Source organism: Crinia signifera, chromosome 2, assembly GCF_055691185.1.
Source record: "Crinia signifera chromosome 2, ASM5569118v1, whole genome shotgun sequence".
In the NCBI taxonomy this organism is placed as follows: Eukaryota; Metazoa; Chordata; class Amphibia; order Anura; family Myobatrachidae; genus Crinia; species Crinia signifera.
Genome location: NC_139218.1, coordinates 317,639,852 through 317,664,830, shown reverse-complemented (window position 1 = coordinate 317,664,830; position 24,979 = coordinate 317,639,852). Strand labels below are relative to the sequence as shown.

Here is a 24,979-nt window from a genome sequence, read left to right as displayed (position 1 = left end):
AGCCAGCATTTACCCTGCACAGAAACAATATAACTCACGAAAATCTAGCTGCAAATTACATCTGCCCCACCTGCAGTGCACATGGTTTTCCCATATTGAGAACAAATTTGACCAGCGATTAGGTCTGAATTAGGCCCTTAGCCATGCAATTCTAGGAGCTGCGTGTAGTAGAAGTACAAATTGACACAAATCCCCCACAGAACTGAAAGCCACACATACTGTACTGTAATGATTACTATTTGGAGGGATGCAGTCCATTGGTCGACGGCTATTGACCGACAGTCAAACGGTCGACACATGAAAAAGTTCAACATGTATTAGGTCGACATGGTCAAAAGGTCAACACAAGCAGTAGGTCAACATGAAAAATGGCGACATTCGTTTTTCATGTTTTTCTTTCTTAACTATCCATGTGGACATAGAGTGAGTATATAATAGTGGCGAGCCACGTGAGGGAACTCAGTACACTTTTATACAGTGTCCATGTAGACTTATGTCGACACAGACACCCAACAAAACCATGAAACCTTCATGTCGTCCTTTTTCATGCTAAATTTTTCATGTTGAGCTAATGCATGTCAACTTTTCCATGGGTCGACCTTTTGAATGTCAACCAATAGTGGTCGACATATTGACTGTCGACCCTATGACGCATACCCCTATTTGGATATGTATACGTTTTAGAAGCAGCTACGTACATGCCGGTGGTTTCTGTTTTTGCTATATTATTCTGTGTCCTTGATATAGAATCTAAAACACATAGACATTAGGTTGTTCCGTTTGGACAAATGTGACCAAATTTCCAAGCTCACCACCAACTGTTGCAAATAATGTTTTGTCCAATAAATACTTCATCATACAGAATGAGCGTGGCTGTCCTTGGTCCTTCAGTTGTTATATCTTATGACCAAACAGCTGATTCTGTGCAATTTGGAAATGTACATAGCCGTAGGTCTGGTCACTGATCATTTGTTCCAGAAGAAGAGATATGAGCATGTGTGGACGCTAATAATAGAAAAACATCTGCCTTATAAAGGTGGTATTCCGATATTCTCTTCCTTTTAATACATCCCTGTTTTGACAGACACATGGATATCTGTACTGTGTACAGTAACAGAAACACTACAGTTGTCCTAATGAGATATCTCCTCTATATTCACAGGTCTAGAGAAGAGTCTTCTGGGAATGTGTGTTGGGTGAGTAACAGTAACACCAGTTTCTATTTAGCTGTCTTGTACTTCAACCCTATAACTTCTGTTTTAATGCAGGTTCTGGTCACACAGGTGACGAAAAACAAATTCATATGGCTGTTTTGTAACCGAAACTAAACAAAACATGTCTGTCCCACACAGGGTTCCCTTGATACTACTTTTTTTTTTTTATAAGGCAATCATTTAAAATACCCAGTGCCCAAGTTCACACCTTGTTGCCAAAGTTTAAAGGAGGTCTCAGTATGCCTAATATTAGAGCTCTTGCTAAGTTAGCTGTATGTTACTCAGGGGTAGATTTATTAAGCTCTGTGATGTGATAAAGTGTCTGATTTTTATGACTGGGTCTGGCCAATCAGCTCCTACCTGTCATTATTCAAACCAAGCTTGTAACTTCACAGTTAGGAGCTGATTGGCCAATGATAAAAATCAGACACCTTATCACTTCACCAAGCTTAATAAATCTGCCCCTCAAATAGGAACTTGGAAAATGCTCTTTTTCACCCATATGCTCCAGCAACTTTATTTTACACACCCAAGTCACAACTTCCCTCGCTCCCAAATTCTATACCCTTGTAAGTATACCTGGCCAATAAAGCTGATTCTGATTCTTATCTCCAACATTCTTTTCGGGGATACATACAATCCATGGGTGTTTATTAATAAATCATTACAAAGAAATCTGTGTTCCTCCTCACATATACCCTTATGTGGAAACCCATCTTTCCCTCCCTAGTAAACTCAAAATGTTAAAATTGGTATCAAAAGGGTATCATTTCTATTAAAAATATATTCAACCCTGGAGACCATATATTAACCCCTTCATGACAGAGCCAGTTTTTGCCTTCCTGACAGAGCCCTTTTTTTCAAATCTGGCATGTATCACTTAAGTGGGGATAACTTTTTTTTGCTTTTACTTATCCCAGTGATTTTGAGATTGTTTTCTCGTGACACATTGTACTTCAAGTTAGTGGTAAATTTTCGTCGATACAGTCTGTGTTTTTTTGTGAAAAATACCAAAATGTCGTAAAAAAATGGAAAATTTTGCGATTTGCAAAATGTTAAATTTTCTGCTTGTGAGACAAATAATCTTACCACTCAAAATAGTGAATAACTAACATAGACCATATGTCTACTTTATGTTGCCATCATTATTTCAACCTCATTTTCATTTTTTTGGACACTAGGAGGCTTCAAATATGAATAGCAAATTCTCAAATTTTCAAGAAAATTTCAAACTCTGATTTTTTTAGGGACCAGGTCAGTTATGATGTGACTTTGAGTGACTTGTATGTGAGACACCCCCATAAATGATGCCATTTCAAAAACTGCACCCCTCACAGTATTCAAAACAGCATTTTGGAAGTTTGTTAACCCTTTAGGTGTTTCACAGGAATTAAAAGAAAGTGTAGGTGAAATTTCCAAATTTCATTTTTTTTGCAGATTTGCAATTTTAATACATTTTTCTAAGGAACACAGTAGATTTTACTAGAGAAATGTGACTAAAAATTGATTCCCCCAATTCTTTGGTTTTCATAAATATCCTATATGTGGCCCTAGTGTGCACGGTGACCAAACCACAGGCTTCATAATAGAAGGAGCACCTACTTGATTTTGGAGCCTCCTTTTTATGAGATTATTTTTTAGGCACCATGTAGGTTTCTAGGCACCATAAGATGCTAAAAGTTAGGTACCCCCCCACAAGTGACCCCATTTTGCAAACTACACCCTTCAGGGAATTCATCTAGGGGTATAGTGTACATTTCAAACCCCCAGGGGTTTCACCAACTGTGGTACAACTGGGCAGTGAAAATGAAAAAAATTAATTTTTCATTTTCACAGCTCAGTTGTATCAAAATTGGTGAAACCCCGGGGGGTTTGAAATGTACACTATACCCCTTGATGAATTCCCTGAAGGGTGTAGTTTGCAAAATGGGGTCACTTGTGGGGGGGTTCCACTGTATGGGTGTTTCGGGGGTCATTCAACCAGAATCTGTGCTGCAAAATCCAAAAATCACTCCTTCCCTTCTGAGTCCTGCCATGCACCCAACTGGTATTTTTTGGTCACACGTGAGGCATTGCCGTACTCGGGAGAAATTGGGGCACAGATTTTGGGGTGCTTTGTCTCCTTCATTCCTTGTGAAAATGAAAAATTTTGAGCCAGATCTGCATTTTTGTGTAAAAAAATGTAATTTTTTACAGAAAAATGCAGTTCTGGCTCAAAAATTTTTATTTTCACAAGGAATGAAGGAGACAAAGCACCCCAAAATCTGTGCCCCAATTTCTCCCGAGTACGGCAATGCCTCACGTGTGACCAAAAAATACCAGTTGGGTGCATGGCAGGACTCAGAAGGGAAGGAGTGATTTTTGGTGGTGGAATGAATGGTGGGTGCTATGTCGCATTAGCAAGACCCCCGAAGCACCAATACAGTGGAACCCCCCCACAAGTGACCCCATTTTAGTCACCAGCTTTGGGAGGGGGGCTGGCGCTGCGGCTGGCGGGGGGGTGGGAGGGGTGCTGGCGCTGCGGCAGCCGGGTGGGAGGGAGGGGGGCTGCCGGGTGGGAGGGGGGGGGGGGGGCTGGCGATCGGTGGTAATCGGTGCGGTATATACACACACACACACACACACATATATATATATATATATATATATGTGTGTATATATATATATATATATATATATATACACACACATATATATATATATATATATGTGTGTGTATATATATATATATATATATAAATATATTTTTCAGTGCATATGTTTATTTTTTTACTTTTTATGCAGCTCGATGCTGCTGCTGCTGCTGCGGGGGGGAGGGGGGAGGAGGGCAGCGCTGCGTGCGCTCCAGACGCTCCGGGGGAGCCGCTGCTGCTGCCGGGTGAGTGCCCGGCGGGTTCGAGGGGGGGCTGCACATCGGTGGTGATCGGTGCTGTACTTGACAGCACCGATCACCAGTGAATCCCTGTGTTACCGAGCGGCTTAGCCGCCGGTAACACAGGAAACGCTGTGAATGGCTGTTCAGATTTGAACAGCCAATCACAGCGATCGCCGACCGGGGGGGGCACCCCTGCCCCCCCTGGGCGGCGAGGGGGGATGTCTGCTGTCAGGGACAGCAGACATCACCTAACTGTCACTGCGTCTCTAGACGCAGTGACAGTTAGAAGTCATGACGTATATATACGTCATGTGTCGGGAAGTACTTCCCGACCATGACGTATATATATGTCAAATGTCGTGAAGGGGTTAACATTTACCACTCTCCGCTTCCGCACTCTGTTTTACATGTATTTGCAGGCCCGTCATTATATCCAGTGGTGGTTTTTACCTATGCCTGCAGCCCCCCCAGGTAAAATCCACCACTATAGTGAAGCCAGATGCAGTCTGTGAGACTGCACTGGCTTCACTGTGACTGGCAGTGACTTCCTATTGGAAGTCCGACCGGGACGCCTTGCTGCGGGCTGCCAGGCAAGAATGGCAAATGAAAAAAGAAAAATAGGGGCTGCGCTTTGCAAAATAGTACAAAATTTATTAAAACATGTTTTATTAAATTTTGTACTATTTTGCAAAGCGCAGCCCCTATTTTTCTTTTTTCTATTCCACATATTTGGAAGGGGTTTTGGTAATCCCCCTTCATTGGGAGCTGCTGCATTGCTAAATAGCCAACCAGCGCTCAAACATTTCTTCTTTTGTCTAAGAATGGCAAATGCGCATGCGCAGTACATATGCTGGTACTGCGCACACGCTGGTCCTGGTGCCTGTAACTTATATTGTACAGGTGCCGGGACCATGATTACTTTTATGGGCTGCTGCCAAACCAGCCCATAGAAGTTGGCCATATGCGCAGTACATATGTTTGTACTGTGCATGCGCCAGTCCCGGCGCCTGTCATCATAGGACAGGCACCGGGGAAGGGAGGGGGGTTCCTGCGGCCAAAGGCAGCCTCCCCTCCCTGAAAGAGGTAGGAGCCCTTTCCAATCTTTGGATAGTCCTCTTTCTTCATTGCCCAATACCACCTGACACCTTAACTTCCCTACTCTTCCTCTGTAAATCCATCAAATTTAAAATTAAATAACTTTATTGCCATTTGGTCGATGATTCTCCCCCTAATTGGGACAGCATTGCCAGGAAGTGGCAGCTTGAGACTCCAGAATTATCAGAATTTAAATTAAGTCACCCCTTTTGTACCCTCAGACACAGGGAATTGTGTTAAGTGTGGCCAAACTACTGATCCCCTATCTCATAATCTATGGTATTGTGGTATGCTGAATAGATATTGGAACAAAATCCTTACTCCTCTTAATTCCAACTTTCACCTTGGGTTCACCAGGAAAGCCGCACCTCTGCTATTTGCATATTTTTCAGGTTGGGGTTTAGGTGAATATTTAACTCCTTGGAAACCACTCCTCACTGTTTTGGTGGTGGTGGCCAAACACCTCCTACTTAAACACTGGATTCATAAATCTTCACCTACACTGGGTGAATGGTAGTTGGCAGTCCTGAAGGTGCTATATCATGAGAGATGTATGGCCAGTGGCGTAACAATAGCCCCGCAGACCCCACGATGACAGTATAGGTGTCGGCGCTGGGGTCTGCGGAGCTATGTAATGCCGCTGCCACTGCCGACTTCCAGGAGCTCACCTGTGGTCAGAGACCCACAAAAGATTTGTCTGCGGCCCCGCGCAGGGGCAAACGCAGGATTTTCAGAAGGGGGTTTCCAGAGGGGCGGAGCAAAGCATGGAGATGGACACTTAGGTGACCCAGTATATGCCGAGTCAGTTAAAGTATTATAGATAGACCAAATGTATATAAATGATAATAAAATATATATATATATATATATATATATATATATATATATATATATATATATATATATATATATGAGTCCAAAAGAACAGCACTCAGGAGGCAGTGGTTAACAAGAGATAAAGTCTGTATTAAAAAAACAGTTTTTTAATACAGACTTTATCTCTTGTTAACCACTGCCTCCTGAATGCTGTTCTTTTGGACTCTTGTATTGCTATTATTACTCGGGCACCGGGGCCTATTGCCAAGGAGATCACTACGAGTGCCGGTTGATTTGGAATTATATATATATATATATATATATACATTTATATTTTTATATATATATATATATATATATATATATATATATATATATATAAATTTGTGTGTCAACAGCAGTGTAGACCCCTGGGCATAGCAATGTATTGGGGCCCCTACCGATCCGCCAGCGGTAGGGGTGGGGGAATCTTTGATGTCCCACGGGTGGTAGGAGGTATTATATCAACCGCTCAGCATGTAGCTCCTGGATCAGTAATTTCCACTAATTACCCCTTTACTGCACAGATGGTGGGAGATGGACTGGGAGAAGGGGGCATTGGGCTAAATGAAGGGGCCCTGATACATAACTTCCAGGGTGGTAGGGGATGTTTACTATGCAGAGGAGGGGTGTATAGTGGAGTGGGCTTATTATTTATAATTTTCTGGTGGGAGGACAGCTTGCTTGACTGCAGATATCTCCAGTTCCCGGAAATAGATTTCTTAGATTTTAATGGAATTAAAAACTAGAGAATCCCACCTTCCAAATGTTATTGGGGACTAGGGGTCAGAGTTCAGGAGGCAGAGCAATCTGCCAATGAGTATATAAAACTATATACCAGGTGTGTGGAGCTGAAGCAGTAACCAGCTGCTGGAAGGCTGATATCTCTGGTTCTGGGAAGAGTAGAGACAAGCTACTAGTGTCCATCAAAGAAGGAGAGTCCCAGCTTTTGGAATATATCCTCAGAAAAACTCTAGGTCAGACAGAACCTGAAATATCTCACTAAGATGAGCAATTAACAGGCTTGGATGGGGACCACTGCTATGAAGTCAGATATCTCCGGTTCCCAAGGGCCGGTTTTTAAAATTCTTGTACCCATGGAAAGAGGGGACCCTCAGCTTTCAGTCTATCATCCTTAGACTCCTGGGGGGGTTTCTGGGTACTCAGAAACCCCCCTGCGTGCGATACTGCAGCCTTCCCTGTCTCCTCCCGGCTTCTGCTTCTAATCTAAACGGCCATCACAAAATGTCCGCCCCCATACAGCAGAAAACTGTCTGCGGCAAGACAGGCAGGGGGGTTTTAACTGTGGGGGGGCATCATTTTAGTTACACCACTGCGTATGGCTACCTATAACATTGAGTAAGGGGTTAAACTTTTCTGGTTTATTATTAAACTTGGAACAATCATACATAACATCAAACATGCATAACCATGGTGACACATGGAAAAAAGGTTCATTTTATATATATATTTTTGGGTTTTGGGTTCTGATTTTTTTTTTTTTTAAAGCATAAAAAACTGCTAAAATCACAGAATTTTTTTATTTATTTTTTGCTCCTATGCTTTTATTAATCTCAATAACATTATTTTTCATTTATTTCCACTCTATTCTGAACACCTCATACCTCACAATATTGTATTTAGGCCAAATGGTTGCACCGAAGTAGCTAGATAACTATGATAAGCGACACAAGTGGGCGGCACAAACACTAGACTGATACGGCACACTTAGCATCACCCCTGGACTGATACGGCACACTTAGCATCACCCCTGGACTAATACAGCACACTTAATAGCACCCCTGGACCAGTGACGTGCGGTGAGGTCATTGCCTGGGGAGGCACTGATCTCCCCTCACGGGACCCCCCCCCCCTCGCCCGCCCGCATACCATGCTATATGGTATATGCAGCGGCTGGGCACAGGCAGCAGGGCGTACATGCGCCCCCCTCTCCCGGCGAACTCACCTATCCTCGGCGGTGACAGCGGCGCCGGACTCCACGCTGTCGCGCTGTATTACCAAGCTTCCCCCTGTGGGCAGTTATGTTAACGTACCCTTACTATACCTGCACCATACTTGCCCTTCCTCATTTCTCTTCTCTAATTTAAAAAAATGGTATGTGTAACATGGGCAGCATGGATGGTGTAATGGTAGCATTACTGCCTCAAGCAATGAGGTCATGGGTTTGATTCCCACTAAGGCTCCAACTGTGCAGAGTTTTTTTTTTTACTCTTAACACTTGCGTGGGTTTCCTGTGGGTAGTCTGGTATCCTCCTGCAATCCAAAAATATACCGGTTATTTAATTGTCTCCATACGAAATTAACCCTAGTGTGAATGTGTACAGCACATGTGTAAGTATAGATTGTAAGCTCCACTGGGGACTGATTTTTCTCTGTAGCATATGTAGCGCTATATAAATAACTAGTCATAAAATAATATACAGATGGGTTGCCATAAGGACCCAAATGTGTGTATTTTTTTTTTGCCCTTGAAGTTTTCTTTTTTATGCAGTGTGTCACTGTGATGGCTTTATAGTCACAGTACTCACTGTAAATATTAACTAAGTGAAGTCGTGGAAATGGTCCTGGAATTCCTAGTGTGGCGTGTTTTGTTATTAACCCCTTCACGACATTTGACGTATATATACGTCATGGCCGGGAAGTACTTCCCGACACATGACGTATATATACGTCATGACTTCAAACTGTCACTGCGTCTAGAGACGCAGTGACAGAGGGACGATGTCTGCTGTCCCTGACAGCAGACATGTCCCTGCATGCCCAGGGGGGGCTGCGATGCCGCCCCCCCGTCGGCGATCGCTGTGATTGTCTGTTCAGTGTGAACAGCCATTCACAGCGTTTTCTGTGTCACCGGCGAATAACGTTCGCCGGTGACACGGGATCGGAGGTGATTGGTGCTGTAAAGTACAGCACCAATCACCGCGGGGTGTAAGGGTGACACTGGTGTCACCCCACCTCACCCCGCCCGCCCCCAAATGCCGTGATTGGTTCGTCGGACCGACGGACCAATCACAGCCATGGAGGGGGGTTTAAACTAACGGTGACTGCACTGCAGACGCCATTCCGGTCTGGAATAGCGTGCAGTGCGGTCACCGTGCCCAGCTGCCCCCATATACTGACCAGAACCTTGCTCAATACTTACCTGATCACTGCTTGGGATCTTGCTTCATCTTGTGACATCCTGTGCTGTGTTGTGCTGTGTTGTGCTGCTGCAGTGTCATCGAGTTAGAGAGAGAGAGATAGAGAGAGAGATAAAGAGGCCTAGTGACAGAGAGTGCTATATTTTGTGCTGCTGCAGTGTAATAGAGTTATAGATAGAGAGATAGAGAGAGATAGAGAGAGATAGAGAGATAGTGACAGATTGTGCTATATATTTTTTATATAACTGACTGCTGCCCCCCCTTTTGTGCTGATCAGTATAAATTAACTGATCAGCAACTTTTTGGGGGCGCAGGTTTTTTTTTATATATATATATACCTGTCAATGCTGCTGCTGCAGTGTCATAGAGTGATAGATAGTGAGAGATAGAGAGATAGAAAGATAGAGAGAGATAGTGACAGAGAGTGATAGAGACTGCTATATTTTGTGTCTGCTGCCCCCCTTTTGTGCACCCCCAGCAACTTTTTGGGGGTGCAGGGGTTATTTTTCATATATATTACTGTCAGTGCTGCTGCTGCAGTGTCATAGAGTGATAGATAGTGAGAGATAGAGAGATAGAGAGAGATAGTGACAGAGAGTGATAGAGAGTGCTAAATTTTGTGTCTGCTGCCCCCGCCTTTTGTGCTGATCACTATATCTGAGGTGATCAGCAACTTTTTGGGGGTGCAGAGGTTTTTTTTTTTTATATATACCTGTCAGTTGCTGCCAGTTGCACTGTCAGTTGCACCAAAGGTTGTGCACCTGCTGCCCCTCACTGGTAATCAGTGTCGCATCACTGATCACCTTTTTTTTTTTTGTGGGTGCTGTGGGGTCTTTTTTTAATTTTTTTTTTACACACACTGTGATTTTGTGGGTGTCCTGTGGCCACTGTGCGCTGATCAGTGACGTACATCACTGATCAGCTTTTTCGGCACAGGGTTGATCTATTTTTTATTTATTTTTTTATCAAATTACTGTTGCCTTTGAGCGCTGTTCAGTGACGGACGTTACTGACCAACATCTGTGCTCAATTTTTGGCGCAGGACCTTTTTTTTTTTTTTTTTTTTAACCCCTTCAATTTTTTATTTTTTTTAACCCCTTCAATTTTTTTTTTGTATAAAGTATTTTTTTTTTCTGCACTACATACACACTACATACTACATACCCCCCGGGTTGAAATAAAGTTTGTACCCCCCCCTACACTATACACGTGTTGAAACATTTCACTACCAGTAACACAAAAATAAAAATGTCATCCCAAATGTCATCCCAAATGTCATCCCAGTCATCCAGAAGAATGTATTCAGTGGAGGAGGCATATGCCATGCTTGCCTCTGACTCTGACACAGCCAGTGAGGCAAGCGGGGAATTTGAAGGATTCGTCTTAAGCTCCTCTTCCTCCTCTGGTGATGAGGGACCCCCTCAAAGACGCCCCCGTAGAGCAGCTGAGACCCCCCCCCCCAATAATTGATCTCGTATGGACCCCACCACCAGACAATTTTGAGCCCCAGGTTCCTGAGTTTTTGGCCATGCCAGGAATCCAATTTGATTCCACAGGTCTCAGAGAAATTGACTTTTTCAAATAATTTTTCTCTGATGATTTTATAAATTTAATGGTGGACCAAAGTAATTTATATGCCCAGCAGTTTATTGCTCAAAACCCCACGTCATCATTTGCTAGGTGGACCCCTGTAGATGCAGTAGAGATGATGACGTTTTGGGGTCTGGTGTTTCATATGGGCATAGTAAAAAAGCCACAAATTAGGCAATATTGGAGTACAGATGTTCTGTACAGCACCCCATTTTACCGTATGGCCATGACTCGGACTCGTTTTGAGGCAATCCATAAATTTATACATTACACCGATAATGCACAGTGCCCACCCAGAGATGATCCCACCTTTGACAGGCTATTCAAAGTCAGGCCGGTCATTGATCATTTCAGTGCCAATTTTGCAGAGCTATACATCCCTGATAAATGTATTAGTATCGACGAGTCCCTTATACATTTTAAAGGAAGGGTTAAATTCCGCCAGTACCTTCCCAGTAAGAGGGCAAGGTATGGCATAAAAATGTATAAGCTGTGTGAAAGCACCACAGGGTACACCCACAAGTTTAGGGTATATGAAGGGAAGGATTCAAGAATTGAACCGCCAGAATGCCCCCCCTCCCTCGTAGGTGTTAGTAGAAAAATTGTCTGGGATTTAATGCACCCCTTCCTGGATAAGGGTTATCACCTCTATGTGGATAACTTTTACACCAGCATCCCCCTGTTTAAGGCCCTTGGTTCAAGAGGTACAGCAGCTTGCGGTACTGTGCGCAAGAACCAAAGAGGCCTCCCCAAAACGCACATTGCCCAAGTACTAAGAAGGGGTGAAAGCAGGGGAATATGCACCGAAAATATGTTGTTGGTCAAATATAAGGACAAGAGGGATGTCCTTATACTGACAACAATTCATGGAGACAGTACCACCTCCATCCCTGTACGAGGTACCAGTACCCACACCTCAAAACCAAATTGTATCCTAGATTACAATAAGTACATGGGCGGAGTGGATCTTTCAGATCAGGTACTGAAGCCGTACAGTGCCCTGCGGAAAACAAATATCTGGTACAAGAAGCTGGCCGTGTATATCATCCAGATGGCACTGTATAACGCTTACGTGCTATTCCGTTCTACCGGCCAGAGGGGGACATTTATGCACTTTCAAGAGGAAGTCATAAAGGGCCTAATATTTGGGAACCAGCAGGCAGAGGGCCCCAGTACTTCTAGTACTGGCCCCCGTATTGTACCAGGGCAGCATTTTCCCAACGAAATTCCCTCCACTGCAAGAAAGGGCAGGACACAAAAAAGGTGCAAAGTTTGCTATAAAAAGGGAATAAGAAAGGAAACTATTTTCCACTGTGAAACTTGCCCCGACAAACCCGGCCTATGTATAAAGGAGTGTTTCAAAATATACCACACATCTATGGATTATTAGGTTCATCATTTCACCGTGCTTCGGGGGTCTTGCTAATGCCACATAGCACCCACCATTCATTCCACCAGAATCTGAGCTGCAAAATCCAAAAATCACTCCTTCCCTTCTGAGTCCTGCCATGCACCCAACTGGTATTTTTTGGTCACATGTGAGGCATTGCCGTACTCTGGAGAAATGGGGGCACAGATTTTGGGGTGCTTTGTCTCCTTCATTCCTTGTGAAAATGAAAAATTTTGAGCCAGAAGTACATTTTTGTGTAAAAAAATGTAATTTTTCATTTTCACAGCCCATTTGTACCAAAATTGGTGAAACCCCTGGGGGTTTGAAATGTACACTATACCCCTAGATGAATTCCCTGAGGGGTGTAGTTTGCAAAATGGGGTCACTTGTGGGGGGGTTCCACTGTATTGGTAATGCAACATAGCACCCACCATTCATTCCACCAAAATCTGTGCTCCAAAATCCAAAAATCACTCCTTCCCTTCTGAGTCCTGCCATGCACCCAACTGGTATTTTTTGGTCACATGTGAGGCATTGCCGTACTCTGGAGAAATGGGGGCACAGATTTTGGGGTGCTTTGTCTCCTTCATTCCTTGTGAAAATGAAAAATTTTGAGCCAGAAGTACATTTTTGTGTAAAAAAATGTAATTTTTCATTTTCACAGCCCAGTTGTACCAAAATTGGTGAAACCCCTGGGGGTTTGAAATGTACACTATACCCCTAGATGAATTCCCTGAGGGGTGTAGTTTGCAAAATGGGGTCACTTGTGGGGGGGTTCCACTGTATTGGTAATGCAACATAGCACCCACCATTCATTCCACCAAAATCTGTGCTCCAAAATCCAAAAATCACTCCTTCCCTTCTAAGTCCTGCCATGCACCCAACTGGTATTTTTTGGTCACATGTGAGGCATTGCCGTACTCTGGAGAAATGGGGGCACAGATTTTGGGGTGCTTTGTCTCCTTCATTCCTTGTGAAAATGAAAAATTTTGAGCCAGAAGTACATTTTTGTGTAAAAAAATGTAATTTTTCATTTTCACAGCCCAGTTGTACCAAAATTGGTGAAACCCCTGGGGGTTTGAAATGTACACTATACCCCTAGATGAATTCCCTGAGGGGTGTACTTTGCAAAATGGGGTGACTTGTGGGGGGGTTCCACTGTATTGGTGCTTTGGGAGTCTTGCTAATGCAACATGGCACCCACCATTCATTCCACCAAAATCTGTGCTGCAAAATCCAAAAATCACTCCTTCCCTTCTGAGTCCTGCCATGCACCCAACTGGTATTTTTTGGTCACATGTGAGGCATTGCCGTACTCGGGAGAAATTGGGGCACAGATTTTGGGGTGCTTTGTCTCCTTCATTCCTTGTGAAAATGAAAAATTTTGAGCCAGAACTGCATTTTTGTGTAAAAAAATGTAATTTTTCATTTTCACTGCCCAGTTGTATCAAAATTGGTGAAACCCCTGGGGGTTTGAAATGTACACTATACCCCTAGATGAATTCCCTGAGGGGTGTACTTTGCAAAATGGGGTGACTTGTGGGGGGGTTCCACTGTATTGGTGCTTTGGGAGTCTTGCTAATGCAACATGGCACCCACCATTCATTCCACCAAAATCTGTGCTGCCAAATCCAAAAATCACTCCTTCCCTTCTGAGTCCTGCCATGCGCCCAACTGGTATTTTTTGGTCACATGTGAGGCATTGCCGTACTCGGGAGAAATTGGGGCACAGATTTTGGGGTGCTTTGTCTCCTTCATTCCTTGTGAAAATGAAAAATTTTGAGCCAGAACTGCATTTTTGTGTAAAAAAATGTAATTTTTAATATTCACTGCCCAGTTGTATCAAAATTGGTGAAAGCCCTGGGGGTTTGAAATGTACACTATACCCCTAGATGAATTCCCTGAGGGGTGTACTTTGCAAAATGGGGTGACTTGTGGGGGGGTTCCACTGTATTGGTGCTTTGGGAGTCTTGCTAATGCAACATGGCACCCACCATTCATTCCACCAAAATCTGTGCTGCCAAATCCAAAAATCACTCCTTCCCTTCTGAGTCCTGCCATGCGCCCAACTGGTATTTTTTGGTCACATGTGAGGCATTGCCGTACTCGGGAGAAATTGGGGCACAGATTTTGGGGTGCTTTGTCTCCTTCATTCCTTGTGAAAATGAAAAATTTTGAGCCAGAACTGCATTTTTTTGTAAAAAAATGTAATTTTTCATTTTCACTGCCCAGTTGTATCAAAATTGGTGAAACCCCTGGGGGTTTGAAATGTACACTATACCCCTAGATGAATTCCCTGAGGGGTGTACTTTGCAAAATGGGGTGACTTGTGGGGGGGGTTCCACTGTATTGGTGCAACATAGCACCCACCATTCATTCCACCAAAATCTGTGCTGCAAAATCCAAAAATCACTCCTTCCCTTCTGAGTCCTGCCATGCACCCAACTGGTATTTTTTGGTCACATGTGAGGCATTGCCGTACTCTGGAGAAATGGGGGCACAGATTTTGGGTTGCTTTGTCTCCTTCATTCCTTGTGAAAATGAAAAATTTTGAGCCAGAAGTACATTTTTGTGTAAAAAAATGTAATTTTTCATTTTCACAGCCCAGTTGTACCAAAATTGGTGAAACCCCTGGGGGTTTGAAATGTACACTATACCCCTAGATGAATTCCCTGAGGGGTGTACTTTGCAAAATGGGGTGACTTGTGGGGGGGTTCCACTGTATTGGTGCTTTGGGAGTCTTGCTAATGCAACATGGCACCCACCATTCATTCCACCAAAATCTGTGCTGCCAAATCCAAAAATCACTCCTTCCCTTCTGAGTCCTGCCATGCACCCAACTGGTATTTTTTGGTCACATGTGAGACATTGCCGTACTCGGGAGAAATTGGGGCACAGATTTTGGGGTGCTTTGTCTCCTTCATTCCTTGTGAAAATGAAAAATTTTGAGCCAGAACTGCATGTTTGTGTAAAAAAATGTAATTTTCCATTTTCACTGCCCAGTTGTACCAAAATTGGTGAAACCCCTGGGGGTTTGAAATGTACACTATACCCCTAGATGAATTCCCTGAGGGGTGTAGATTGCAAAATGGGGTGACTTGTGGGGGAGGTTCCTAACTTTTAGCACTTATGGTGCCTAGAAACCTACATGGTGCCTAAAAAAAAATCTCATAAAAAGGAGGCTCCAAAATCAAGTAGGTGCTCCTTCTATTATGAAGCCTGTGGTTTGGTCAACGTGCACACTAGGGCCACATATAGGATATTTTTTAAAACAAAAGAATTGGGGGAATCAATTTTTAGTCACATTTCTCTAGTAAAATCTACTGTATTCGTTAGAAAAATGTATTAAAATTGAAACTCTGCAAAAAAAAAGAAATTTTGAAATTTCACCTACACTTTGTTTTAATTCCTGTGAAACACCTAAAGGGTTAACAAACTTCCAAAATGCTGTTTTGAATACTGTGAGGGGTGCAGTTTTTGAAATGGCATCATTTATGGGGGTGTCTCACATACAAGTCCCTCAAAGTCACATCAGAACTGAACTGGTCCCTAAAAAAATCAGTGTTTGAAATTTTCTTGAAAATTTGAGAATTTGCTAGTCATATTTGAAGCCTCCTAGTGTCCAAAAAAATGAAAAGGAGGTTGAAATAATGATTGCAACATAAAGTAGACATATGGTCTTTGTTAGTTATTAACTATTTTGAGTGGTATGATTATTTGTCTCACAAGCAGAAAATGTGACATTTTGCATATTGCTAAATTTTCCATTTTTTCACGATATTTTGGTATTTTTCACAAAAAAACACAGACTGTATCGACCAAAATTTATCACTAACTTGAAGTACAATGTGTCACGAGAAAACAATCTCAAAATCACTGGGATAAGTAAAAGCAAAAAAAAGTTATCCCCACTTAAGTGAGACATGTCAGATTTTAAAAAAAGGGCTCTGTCATGAAGGCACAAACTGGCTCTGTCATGAAGGGGTTAATAACCCCAAGGAACTAAACAGGGAACTAAAAATATTCATTGTTTAATGTTATTAATAGGAAGGCTTTCAAATGGTTGTTATGAACCAGCTACTTCAACTTGTGCAGAAGCAGTCATGCAATGCAAGTACAAATACAGTACAAGTTGTCGTATAATATAAAAGAGCTTCTACAAATATATATGTTGTAACATTCCCATTCCATGACCGAACTGGAGATGTTATATTTGCATGCCTTTCAGCTGTCCTTCTATGGGGGATATTCAATGTGGGATTCCAACTGCAACCGGACAGGCGGAATTCAGTGTTCCACCTGTCGAGAGTCAAATAGTGGGCATGTCAGCGAAAACGGCTGCAGATTGTCGACAAACGGCCGTGAACTAGACAATCCGCGGCCATTTCCCACAAAACAGATCCGACTTGTGTTAAAGTCTGATCTATTTTGTCGAACTCCACCTTCAATGCTGTCGGAAATGGCAGCATTGACTAGGCGGCCGAACAACAACATTAAATACCCCCTATATGTCTAAAGAATGTTGAAAGATATGTATATAATTTTGCTGTGCATTTGGGTTCAAGCTTTTCTATTTTCTGCAAAACTAGGCTGATTACTTTCTGTTGTAAGTATGTAGTGCAATGGAAAAATATTTTTCTCTATAATAAAAATGTTATTTCAAACATCTTCAGTTCTAATCACATCTTTCCCATGTAGGGGCAGATGCAGTTTTGTTTTTGGGATGGATCTGGCATGTTTTCGCACTTTGCATGCTCCATCACCAAACACACGCATCTTCAGGGGATTTACAGTTGTAAACAAGTCTTTTACACGGTATCCGGACTCATGATAGATTGACTCTAGGTTGACAGTCATAAGGTCAACCACTATTGGTCGACAGAGACCAAAGGTCGACAGAGACCAAAGGTCAAAAGGTCGACATGGTCGAAAGGACAACATGGAAATATGAAAAAGGTTGACATGTATTTTTTTTAACAATTTTGAGCCAACATGTGCCGATAGGTGGTCCACTACGGCGTGGAGGGAGAATATAATAGTGTGCTGAGCACAGCGAGGCACCGAGCCCGAAGCATGGTGAGCCATGCGAGGGGACGTGGTACGCTTAAGACAGTGGCCATGTCAATTAATGTTGACATAGACACCAAAAAACATGAAAAACTCATGTCTACATTTGGACCATGACGACCTTTTCACTGACAACCTTTTCACTGACGACCTTTTCACTGACGACCTTTGGACCCTGTCGACCTTTGGACTGTTGACCATTAGTGGTCAAACATATGACTGTAGACCTAGACATTGTGAGGGAAATTTACTAAAGGAAATTTGTAAAAAAAAAATAGGTGTATTTGTATCCAGAAATACACTCATTTTTGACATTTTCTATCCCGAAAATACGGCAATTCGTAGTCGTATTGATGTGCTATGAATACGAATTGCTGTATTTTCGGGATAGTAAATGTCAAAAATAAGTGTATTTCTGGATACAAATACACCTATTTTTTACAAATTTCCTTTAGTAAATTTCCCCCTGTAGATCTAATATAACATAACCCTTTTTCCCTGCTCAAATATCATTGGATGGGGCCTCAGTGTCTAATGACCTGGCAATCCAAGCAGGGTTGAACACGGGTAAGCCTACTGCAAACCATTCTACCAATGTATCAACATAAGGCAGCCTCACATCCCTGGGCTACTACCATTCTGAGATGGCGGTAGCCCATTGTAGCCTATGTGCTACACACCACATTGCTGCTGGGGCAGCGTGGTTGGTCGGGGGGTCAGCAGTAACCGCACATGCACAGACCCCCCCAGCGCCCGGATCAGCACATGACAGGGACAGGCTCCTTTCAGAGCCCTGTCCCTGTGCGTCAGGGATGATACATCCCTCCGTTAGGATAGCATTGTAAAAAGCGATCCTGGGAGGTAATATTCTGCCCAGATCGCATTGTAAATCATTGATATATTGGCTTCTTGGTCACTTAGGGTACAACAATGTGCAGAAACTTCTAGAAATCATGGCGAGTGGAATTTCTGTGAACAACCTAAAGAAACAGGATGTACAAGATGCGCTGACTGCTACATGCTTACACGTGATGCTACTAGGATGAAGATATTTGCATGAAGCCGCAGAGCACAACATGCATTCTGTGAGAGAAATGTATGTCTACTATAGAAATCATTGTGCGTGTGGCCATTGCTGATGCATCAAGCCTGACAGTGTATTTCTACTAACTGACTTCAAGTGCAAACAAAAACCTTTCAAGCGCATTAAGTAGAAATGGAAGCAAAATCTATTAATTGTAGCTGCGTATGTAGATGATCTATTGCTTGCATGCCAAGAAAGTAACATTATTGCTAAGTGACAGGTTCAAACTAATGCCAGGTGCACACTGTCCGATATATCGGCCATTCAATAAAACGGACCATATGGGTACCTTGGCAGCCAATGGCAGGTGTGTACCAGTGATATGTCTGTAAACATCCTTCAGACATATGTCAGCCCTGCAGCATAGCCAATATATCTGCAGATATATCCAAGCATTGTGCTGTGTATAAGGGTGGTTGACGTACAATTGATGCAGGAGCCATCTTCAGAAATGAGCAGGCAAATTCAAATGCCTGCCCAACTGCATGACAGGGACCTATGTATGTGTCTACACTTACCTTGGTTCCCTGCTCAGTCGGTGCAACAGTGCACCAACATATCTGTCAGCAGTGTACCCAGCCTAAAAACCTTGCACTGCTGAATCAACTGCTCGGTCTGAGGATTGTGCACAACTTGAATGCTAGGATTGTTACCATACACATTAAAGGGATGTTCATCAAATTTGGTATGGCAGACCCCAAACTACAGTAGTCAGCATGCTAACTGTCAAAAGTACAAAGATATCAAAAACTGTGCATCCAATGCCAGGGGTAGAGATAAATGACATGAGAAAGGTTCCTTGTCAAAATGCATTGGACCTTTAATGTTTGCATGTCCTGGCTGGTACAAATACTGTGCACTAATAATGATGATGGCTTTGAAATCAAACGTGAATACGGGTGGTGTGGTTGCTTAGATGCGTACAACTCAGTTTGGGGTCTATTCATGAAGCAGTGAAAAGAGTGCAGAAGTGTCAATGGAGAATCAGCTTTAAAGTAACATTTCTCAAGTGCATTTTATAACATTATATCAGGGTTGCCTACCCGCAATGAATGGCCGAGAGCCTCCCGAAAATCAGGTCCCCCTCCCGGCCCCCCGGAAAGGCAACCCTCCCGGATACCGCCGGACTCCCACATCTCCCCAGCGACAGTGTTATATTACCGCGATTTGCAGCTTTTTGGGGTGAGAGGGTGGGGCTAAATATGAAAATTTTGCCCTTTAGCCTTTAAAAGTAGGTAAGTATGCATTATAAATGGCTGCTAATGCATTTCTAACTGTGGCTGACAAATCTAATTGTCTCCATGCTGATGGTAATATCTCTGCATAGTTGTGTAAAGTAAGATGTATTTTAGGTTTAACACATACTTGCCTACCCTCCCGGAATGGCCGGGAGGCTCCCGAAAATTGTCCCTCTCCTGGCCCCTCAGGAAGGTGGGAAATTCTCCCACAGAGTCCAGCAGCCCCTGTACCCCCCTTCCCCGCTGAACCAAATACTGGTATTTGCAGGTCCGCAGTGAGGGGGCAGGGCTAAAATGATGCAAACATTTAATCATTTTAGCCCCTCCCCGAGCCTGCGAATCGCTGCTTTTACCTGCCAAGGGGGCAGGGCTTGGTAAACATCAGCCTAGTCTCACTCCCCTGACACATACTATCTGGTCTCCTCTGGCTTCTCCCTGAGAGGAAAGAAAAAAAGTAGGCAAGTATGGTTTAACATCATGTTTAATTTTTTCATGGAATATATATTTAATGATGTTCATATACTCACTAAGTTAAAATGATTATGATTATTTATGTTTAGTGGATTTTGTAGAAATAACCTGCTTGCTGGTAATGGTACATAACTAAAATGCCATTATTCTCTGTAGATAACAATTGCATGAGAAAACTGATCAGACATTCATGTGGTGAGACAAACTGTACAGCCACCCACTGTCTGCACCTAGGGACATGTATCTGAAGTCCCAGCAATCTGCTGTGTCTTCCTAATCTCCGTATTACAGCGGGAAACCTTTCTCTTTAGTGCTGAGGTTATAGCTGAGCTCATTTTATATCAATATCACAGCAGGACCTATCCCCACACACTGCGCATCTCAAGCTGTTACTTTTATGTGCCACCTTGGTAATCCTGTGATTATTTTATCATCAGAGAGAAACGCAAAGTGATTATCCCACCTCATCTAGCATATGGAAAAAGAGGATTTCCACCTTCTATACCAGGTAATTTATTACCTTGTAATTACTTCTATTTGGTATTTTATAGAGGATGTTGTTTTGCATCAGATATTTGAACAATACATTTATTTTTGCATTATCTGCTAAAAGACAAATAGTCTCATTTACGTAGGTGTAGAAGCTGTGTTACCTCCCAATGGGGCCCATTTATTATGGATCGCATATTCAATGCAATCTGGGCGGGATCTTACCACCCAGGATCACATTGCAATATCCGAAAGGAGCCTGTCGCCATCGGCTCAGTTGGGCGCCGGAGGTCTGCGCATGCTTGGTTAAGAGCTGACCCCATTGCACAGCTGCCATTCTGGCCAGCAGTGCGGTGTGTAGCCCATAGGCTACAATGGACTAACGCTATTCTGAAGTGGCAGTAGCTGATATACTGTGTGGCACTTCATTGGTGACCATGTCGACACATGAGAATGAATATGAAAACAATCTTAAAATGAAAAATACATTTTCAAAAACTCATGTCAACCTTTTTCATTGTCGACCATAGCCGTGTCAGTGTTTTGCATGGGGGGTGTCCACGGGAGGGGGGGTCGCGGGGCCGGGGGGTTTGCCGCAAATCACGGGAGGGGGGGATCAGGGGGGGTACCGGGAATTGCGGGAGGGTTGCGGGGGGTGCAGGGGGGATAGGCGCGGGGGGTTGCATCGAATCGCGGAAGGGGGGGACGCCGGGGCGGGCTGCCGCGAATCGTGGGGGGGTGCCGCGAATTGCGGTAGGGGGGTTAGCGGGGGCGGGGGAGTGCGCGAATCGTGGGAGGGGCCCCGCAAATCGCATGGACAAAACCAACGTTTCGGGGTTCACAGACCCCTTTTTCAAGGTGCATAAACCATATAAAGTGAGTAATCGGACACCTTAAATATTGACAGGAGAGAAAGTGTCCATCCCTCCACATCTGCAGCATGTGGCTCGGATGCTGTCACTCCCACTTCCGGTCCAGACCCTCGCCGCAGCAAGCTGTCTGGCCTCCCATGTAGTCATGGAAACCCGACTGCAGGGGCGCCTACTGTAAAAATAATCTATGTTGTGCATCCTGACCTGGGCTCTGTGAATAAGTGCATAAATTGAAAGCGTAATAGCCCACTGGTCACAGGGAGCATGTACATTATTTTGAAAGTGCTATACAGTGCTATACAGAGATAAGATAAGAGTACGAAAATAAGGTGCTTTATGTATGGGTCCCATACGTGCATACGCTGTCAGTGATTTCCCTTATACTACATGCTAAATTAGCATATCAGGGTACAAGGGGATAACTGTGCCTGATATGAACTGTTAGTAGACCTGTTACTCTAGTATAAAATGATTGCGGGGTAGTATCAGGTTTGGGAATTTATCTGAGTGCCGTTGCTTTCTGTGTTTTGGTATATATAATTATATAATAACAGGAACAATCAGGGAGTAGCACTCCCCAAGGAGGTACATGATGCGGTACCCTCCGGACGCCCCATGGAAGGAGCCAGGATACAAACACGTGAATGGTGGCACTCGACAAAATAAAACGTTCAGGGCACGGCCTTTGACAGGTCACAGGTCTGACCTGTCAAAGGCCGTGTCCTGAATGTTTTATTTTGACGAGTGCCGCCATTCACGTGTTTGTAATTACATAATAATATATAAATATATAATACGTAGCCAAACATTTTCCACTAGTTAAATATTTACCAATATTTGTTTTGGGAATGTACCACCAAAAATTTGAAAACTCAAGTTGACCTTATTCACGTCGACCATGTATATGTGGACCATAAGCTTGTGTCGACCTTTTGTCAATGTCAACCTTGTGTATGTTGACCATTTGAAGGTGTCGACCTAGTCATAGTGACTATCGACCTAGAGCTTGTCTACCATTGATACTGTAACCCTGAGCTATACACATACAGGAATATTAGGAAAAAACATATTAAGGCTGTAAGCTAAGGGCTTTTCTACAGGTCACTTAGGCCTTTATTCTAGTTCACTCTTTCTGACAAAATCCTTCTTAGATGGACAAAACCATGTGCACTGCAGGGGGGCAGATGTAACATGTGCAGAGAGAATTAGATTTGGGTGAGTCATTTTGTTTCTGTGCAGGGAAAATACTGACTGCTTTATTTTTACACTGCAATATAGATCTCACTTTGAAGTAAAACCCCACCCAAATCTAATTATCTCTGCACAAGTAACATCTGCCCCACCTGCAGTGCACATGGTTTTGTCCATCTAAGAAGGATTTTGTCAGAAAGAGTGAACTAGAATAAGGGCCTTAATTCTGAGGTGGCTTCTAATATCACTAATAGCATATGGGAATGCAGAGTTCCTTATCAGGCATACATATTCCCAATAAACACTAAGATAATGGCATCAGAACTCATTGTTTATACAGTAAATAATGACAGTAAGTTCTACCTAAATGAACAATGAACATCACTTGCTTATTATGGTAACATAATTAGCAGCCAGGGACTATATTACTCCTATACTTCTTATGTAATAAATTGTGTTCCGTTAGATTCTTCATGCACATCCTGCTTTCTGTCTCCCCACCTGTAGGTGACGCTGTGCTACAATTTGAGACTGAAATAATCTCATTGTCTAAACCCACGACGTGGCAGACCCTAGCGAATGATGTGCTTCCCATGCTCGCCATCGCATTAGTGCCCACACTCTTGGGGCTGATTGGCTACCATCTATACTCCAAGTCTAAGAAACCAACTGTATCCAAGAAGAAACTGAAAGAGGAGAAAAGGAACAAAGCTAAAAAGAAATAAAGAACTCGAATTTTCTCAGACATTTGAGTCCGACCACTTATTAATCTAAAGGGCAGCTTTATCTGGGGGTGCACCAGACACAATTTCTAATACAGACATATGTTGTTAAACAGTCTAACATGGCCTCTACTTGTTAGTGTTTATGTTCTTTAATCATTTTATTTTTTTATAAATAAGATGTATAGGGTGAAATTTAATAGGATGAGAGATTCAGAAAGTGAGAGATTTAAGAAATCTCCAGTTTTTTTTAAAGTGACAATCATTTACACTGCAAAATCACACTGATTTCTTAACAAATCTCTCACTTTCTGAATCTCTCGTCCTATTAAATTTCCCCCATATAGGTCCTTATTCTGGTTGACTCGCAATTCTGCAAATGCGAGTCCCCCAGACTCCAGGCACCACCTCCCCCCAAACCCCCCGATTTCCAAAGCCATGCGAATGGATGATTTGTTACATAATCATTATATTCGCAGCCTTGGGTGCAGGGGAGAAATCATTCGATGGTCGGTGGACCATCAAATGATTTCTTCAGCGCTCGCAGATCTGAGACACCTCTATGGTGCCTCAGACGGGAAGCGGGCGGGCAGGTGACATTAGCTGCCCGCCCCCCGCACCTGCGTCATCGGGAAATTTACCATGGGAATGCCTAGCGTTCTCATAGGCAAATTCCCCGCCAACCAACTGTCTATATCTAAGTAGAGTACTAGCAATTAAGGGGGTGATATCGGGTGGTGACTTGGCATTGGGCACAATTGTGATTGCATTTTATAAATATACTATTGTGGCTGATTTGTCATGTGCACAACCAGCACCGTTTTTTGGAGTAACATAAATTAGCATCATTGCTTATTAAGGAAATGTAATTAGCTTTTAGGGACTATATTACTCCTATACTTCTTATATATCATTGCAAAAACTTGCAATCGCTAATATGCAAATGCTTTTCTATACAGTAAAGCACTCTAATACTAAGGGCAGCCAGTTGCCAGACCACCATATTTTGGGTCCCGTGACCCACCCTGCAAATGGCCCGGACACACCGATGTTGTCCGGTCTGCACCAAAACACCAAGTCGCCGGTACCAAAACACAGTGCCTCCCCCTGCTGCCAATTAGATTACTGTCCCATTTTTCGCAATGCCACCACAGTTTTAGGGCTCGCCTATTAGCGATTTTCGCAATTTGCTACCGAATTAGGCCCGATGATTGCTGCACATCTTGTATGCTAGAGTTGAGGTGCATTAATGTAACATATGAGGAACATACGTCCGAGCTGTCCATGTAATTTTTGAGGTATGTGACATAATCACTTTAGGTGTAACCATGCCTCCTTATGCAAATTAGCGTTTGAACATTTTAGTTTCAATGCTGCAAAAAAAATAAGGCGGGGGGGGGGGGGGGATAATTGTCCCACAACAATAATAGCATGCTATTATGACATGGATCAGTAGGATCAGGTGATCAGTAGGATAATTTTAGACCAGTGTAACTCTATAAATAGCTACATGATGTACAGTACATTCAGTGGTGTAACTATAGTCCAGCAGCCCCCGCAGTGGCGGGAGGCGCTAAGAAGGTGAGGGCGCTTCTGACGGGTCACGGCTCCTAAAAAGAAAGGTTAACATCCTCCCCGCTTCTTACCCCGTTGCCTCTAACCCAC

General features: G+C 43.2%; 1 protein-coding gene across 2 annotated transcripts in view; it reads left to right on the top strand.

Moving 5' to 3' along the window:
* Window positions 1-23,337, top strand: part of FKBP11 (FKBP prolyl isomerase 11) — a 52,471-nt gene extending 29,134 nt beyond the window's left edge. For both annotated transcript variants that reach the window (XM_083169072.1, XM_083169073.1), the window contains exons 4-6: window positions 1,163-1,196; window positions 20,478-20,548; window positions 23,100-23,337. In XM_083169072.1, coding sequence (XP_083025198.1) covers window positions 1,163-1,196; window positions 20,478-20,548; window positions 23,100-23,317 — 323 coding nt within the window. In that variant the 3' untranslated portion in view covers window positions 23,318-23,337. The remainder of the gene's footprint in view (window positions 1-1,162; window positions 1,197-20,477; window positions 20,549-23,099) is intronic.
* Window positions 23,338-24,979: the final 1,642 nt, after the last annotated feature.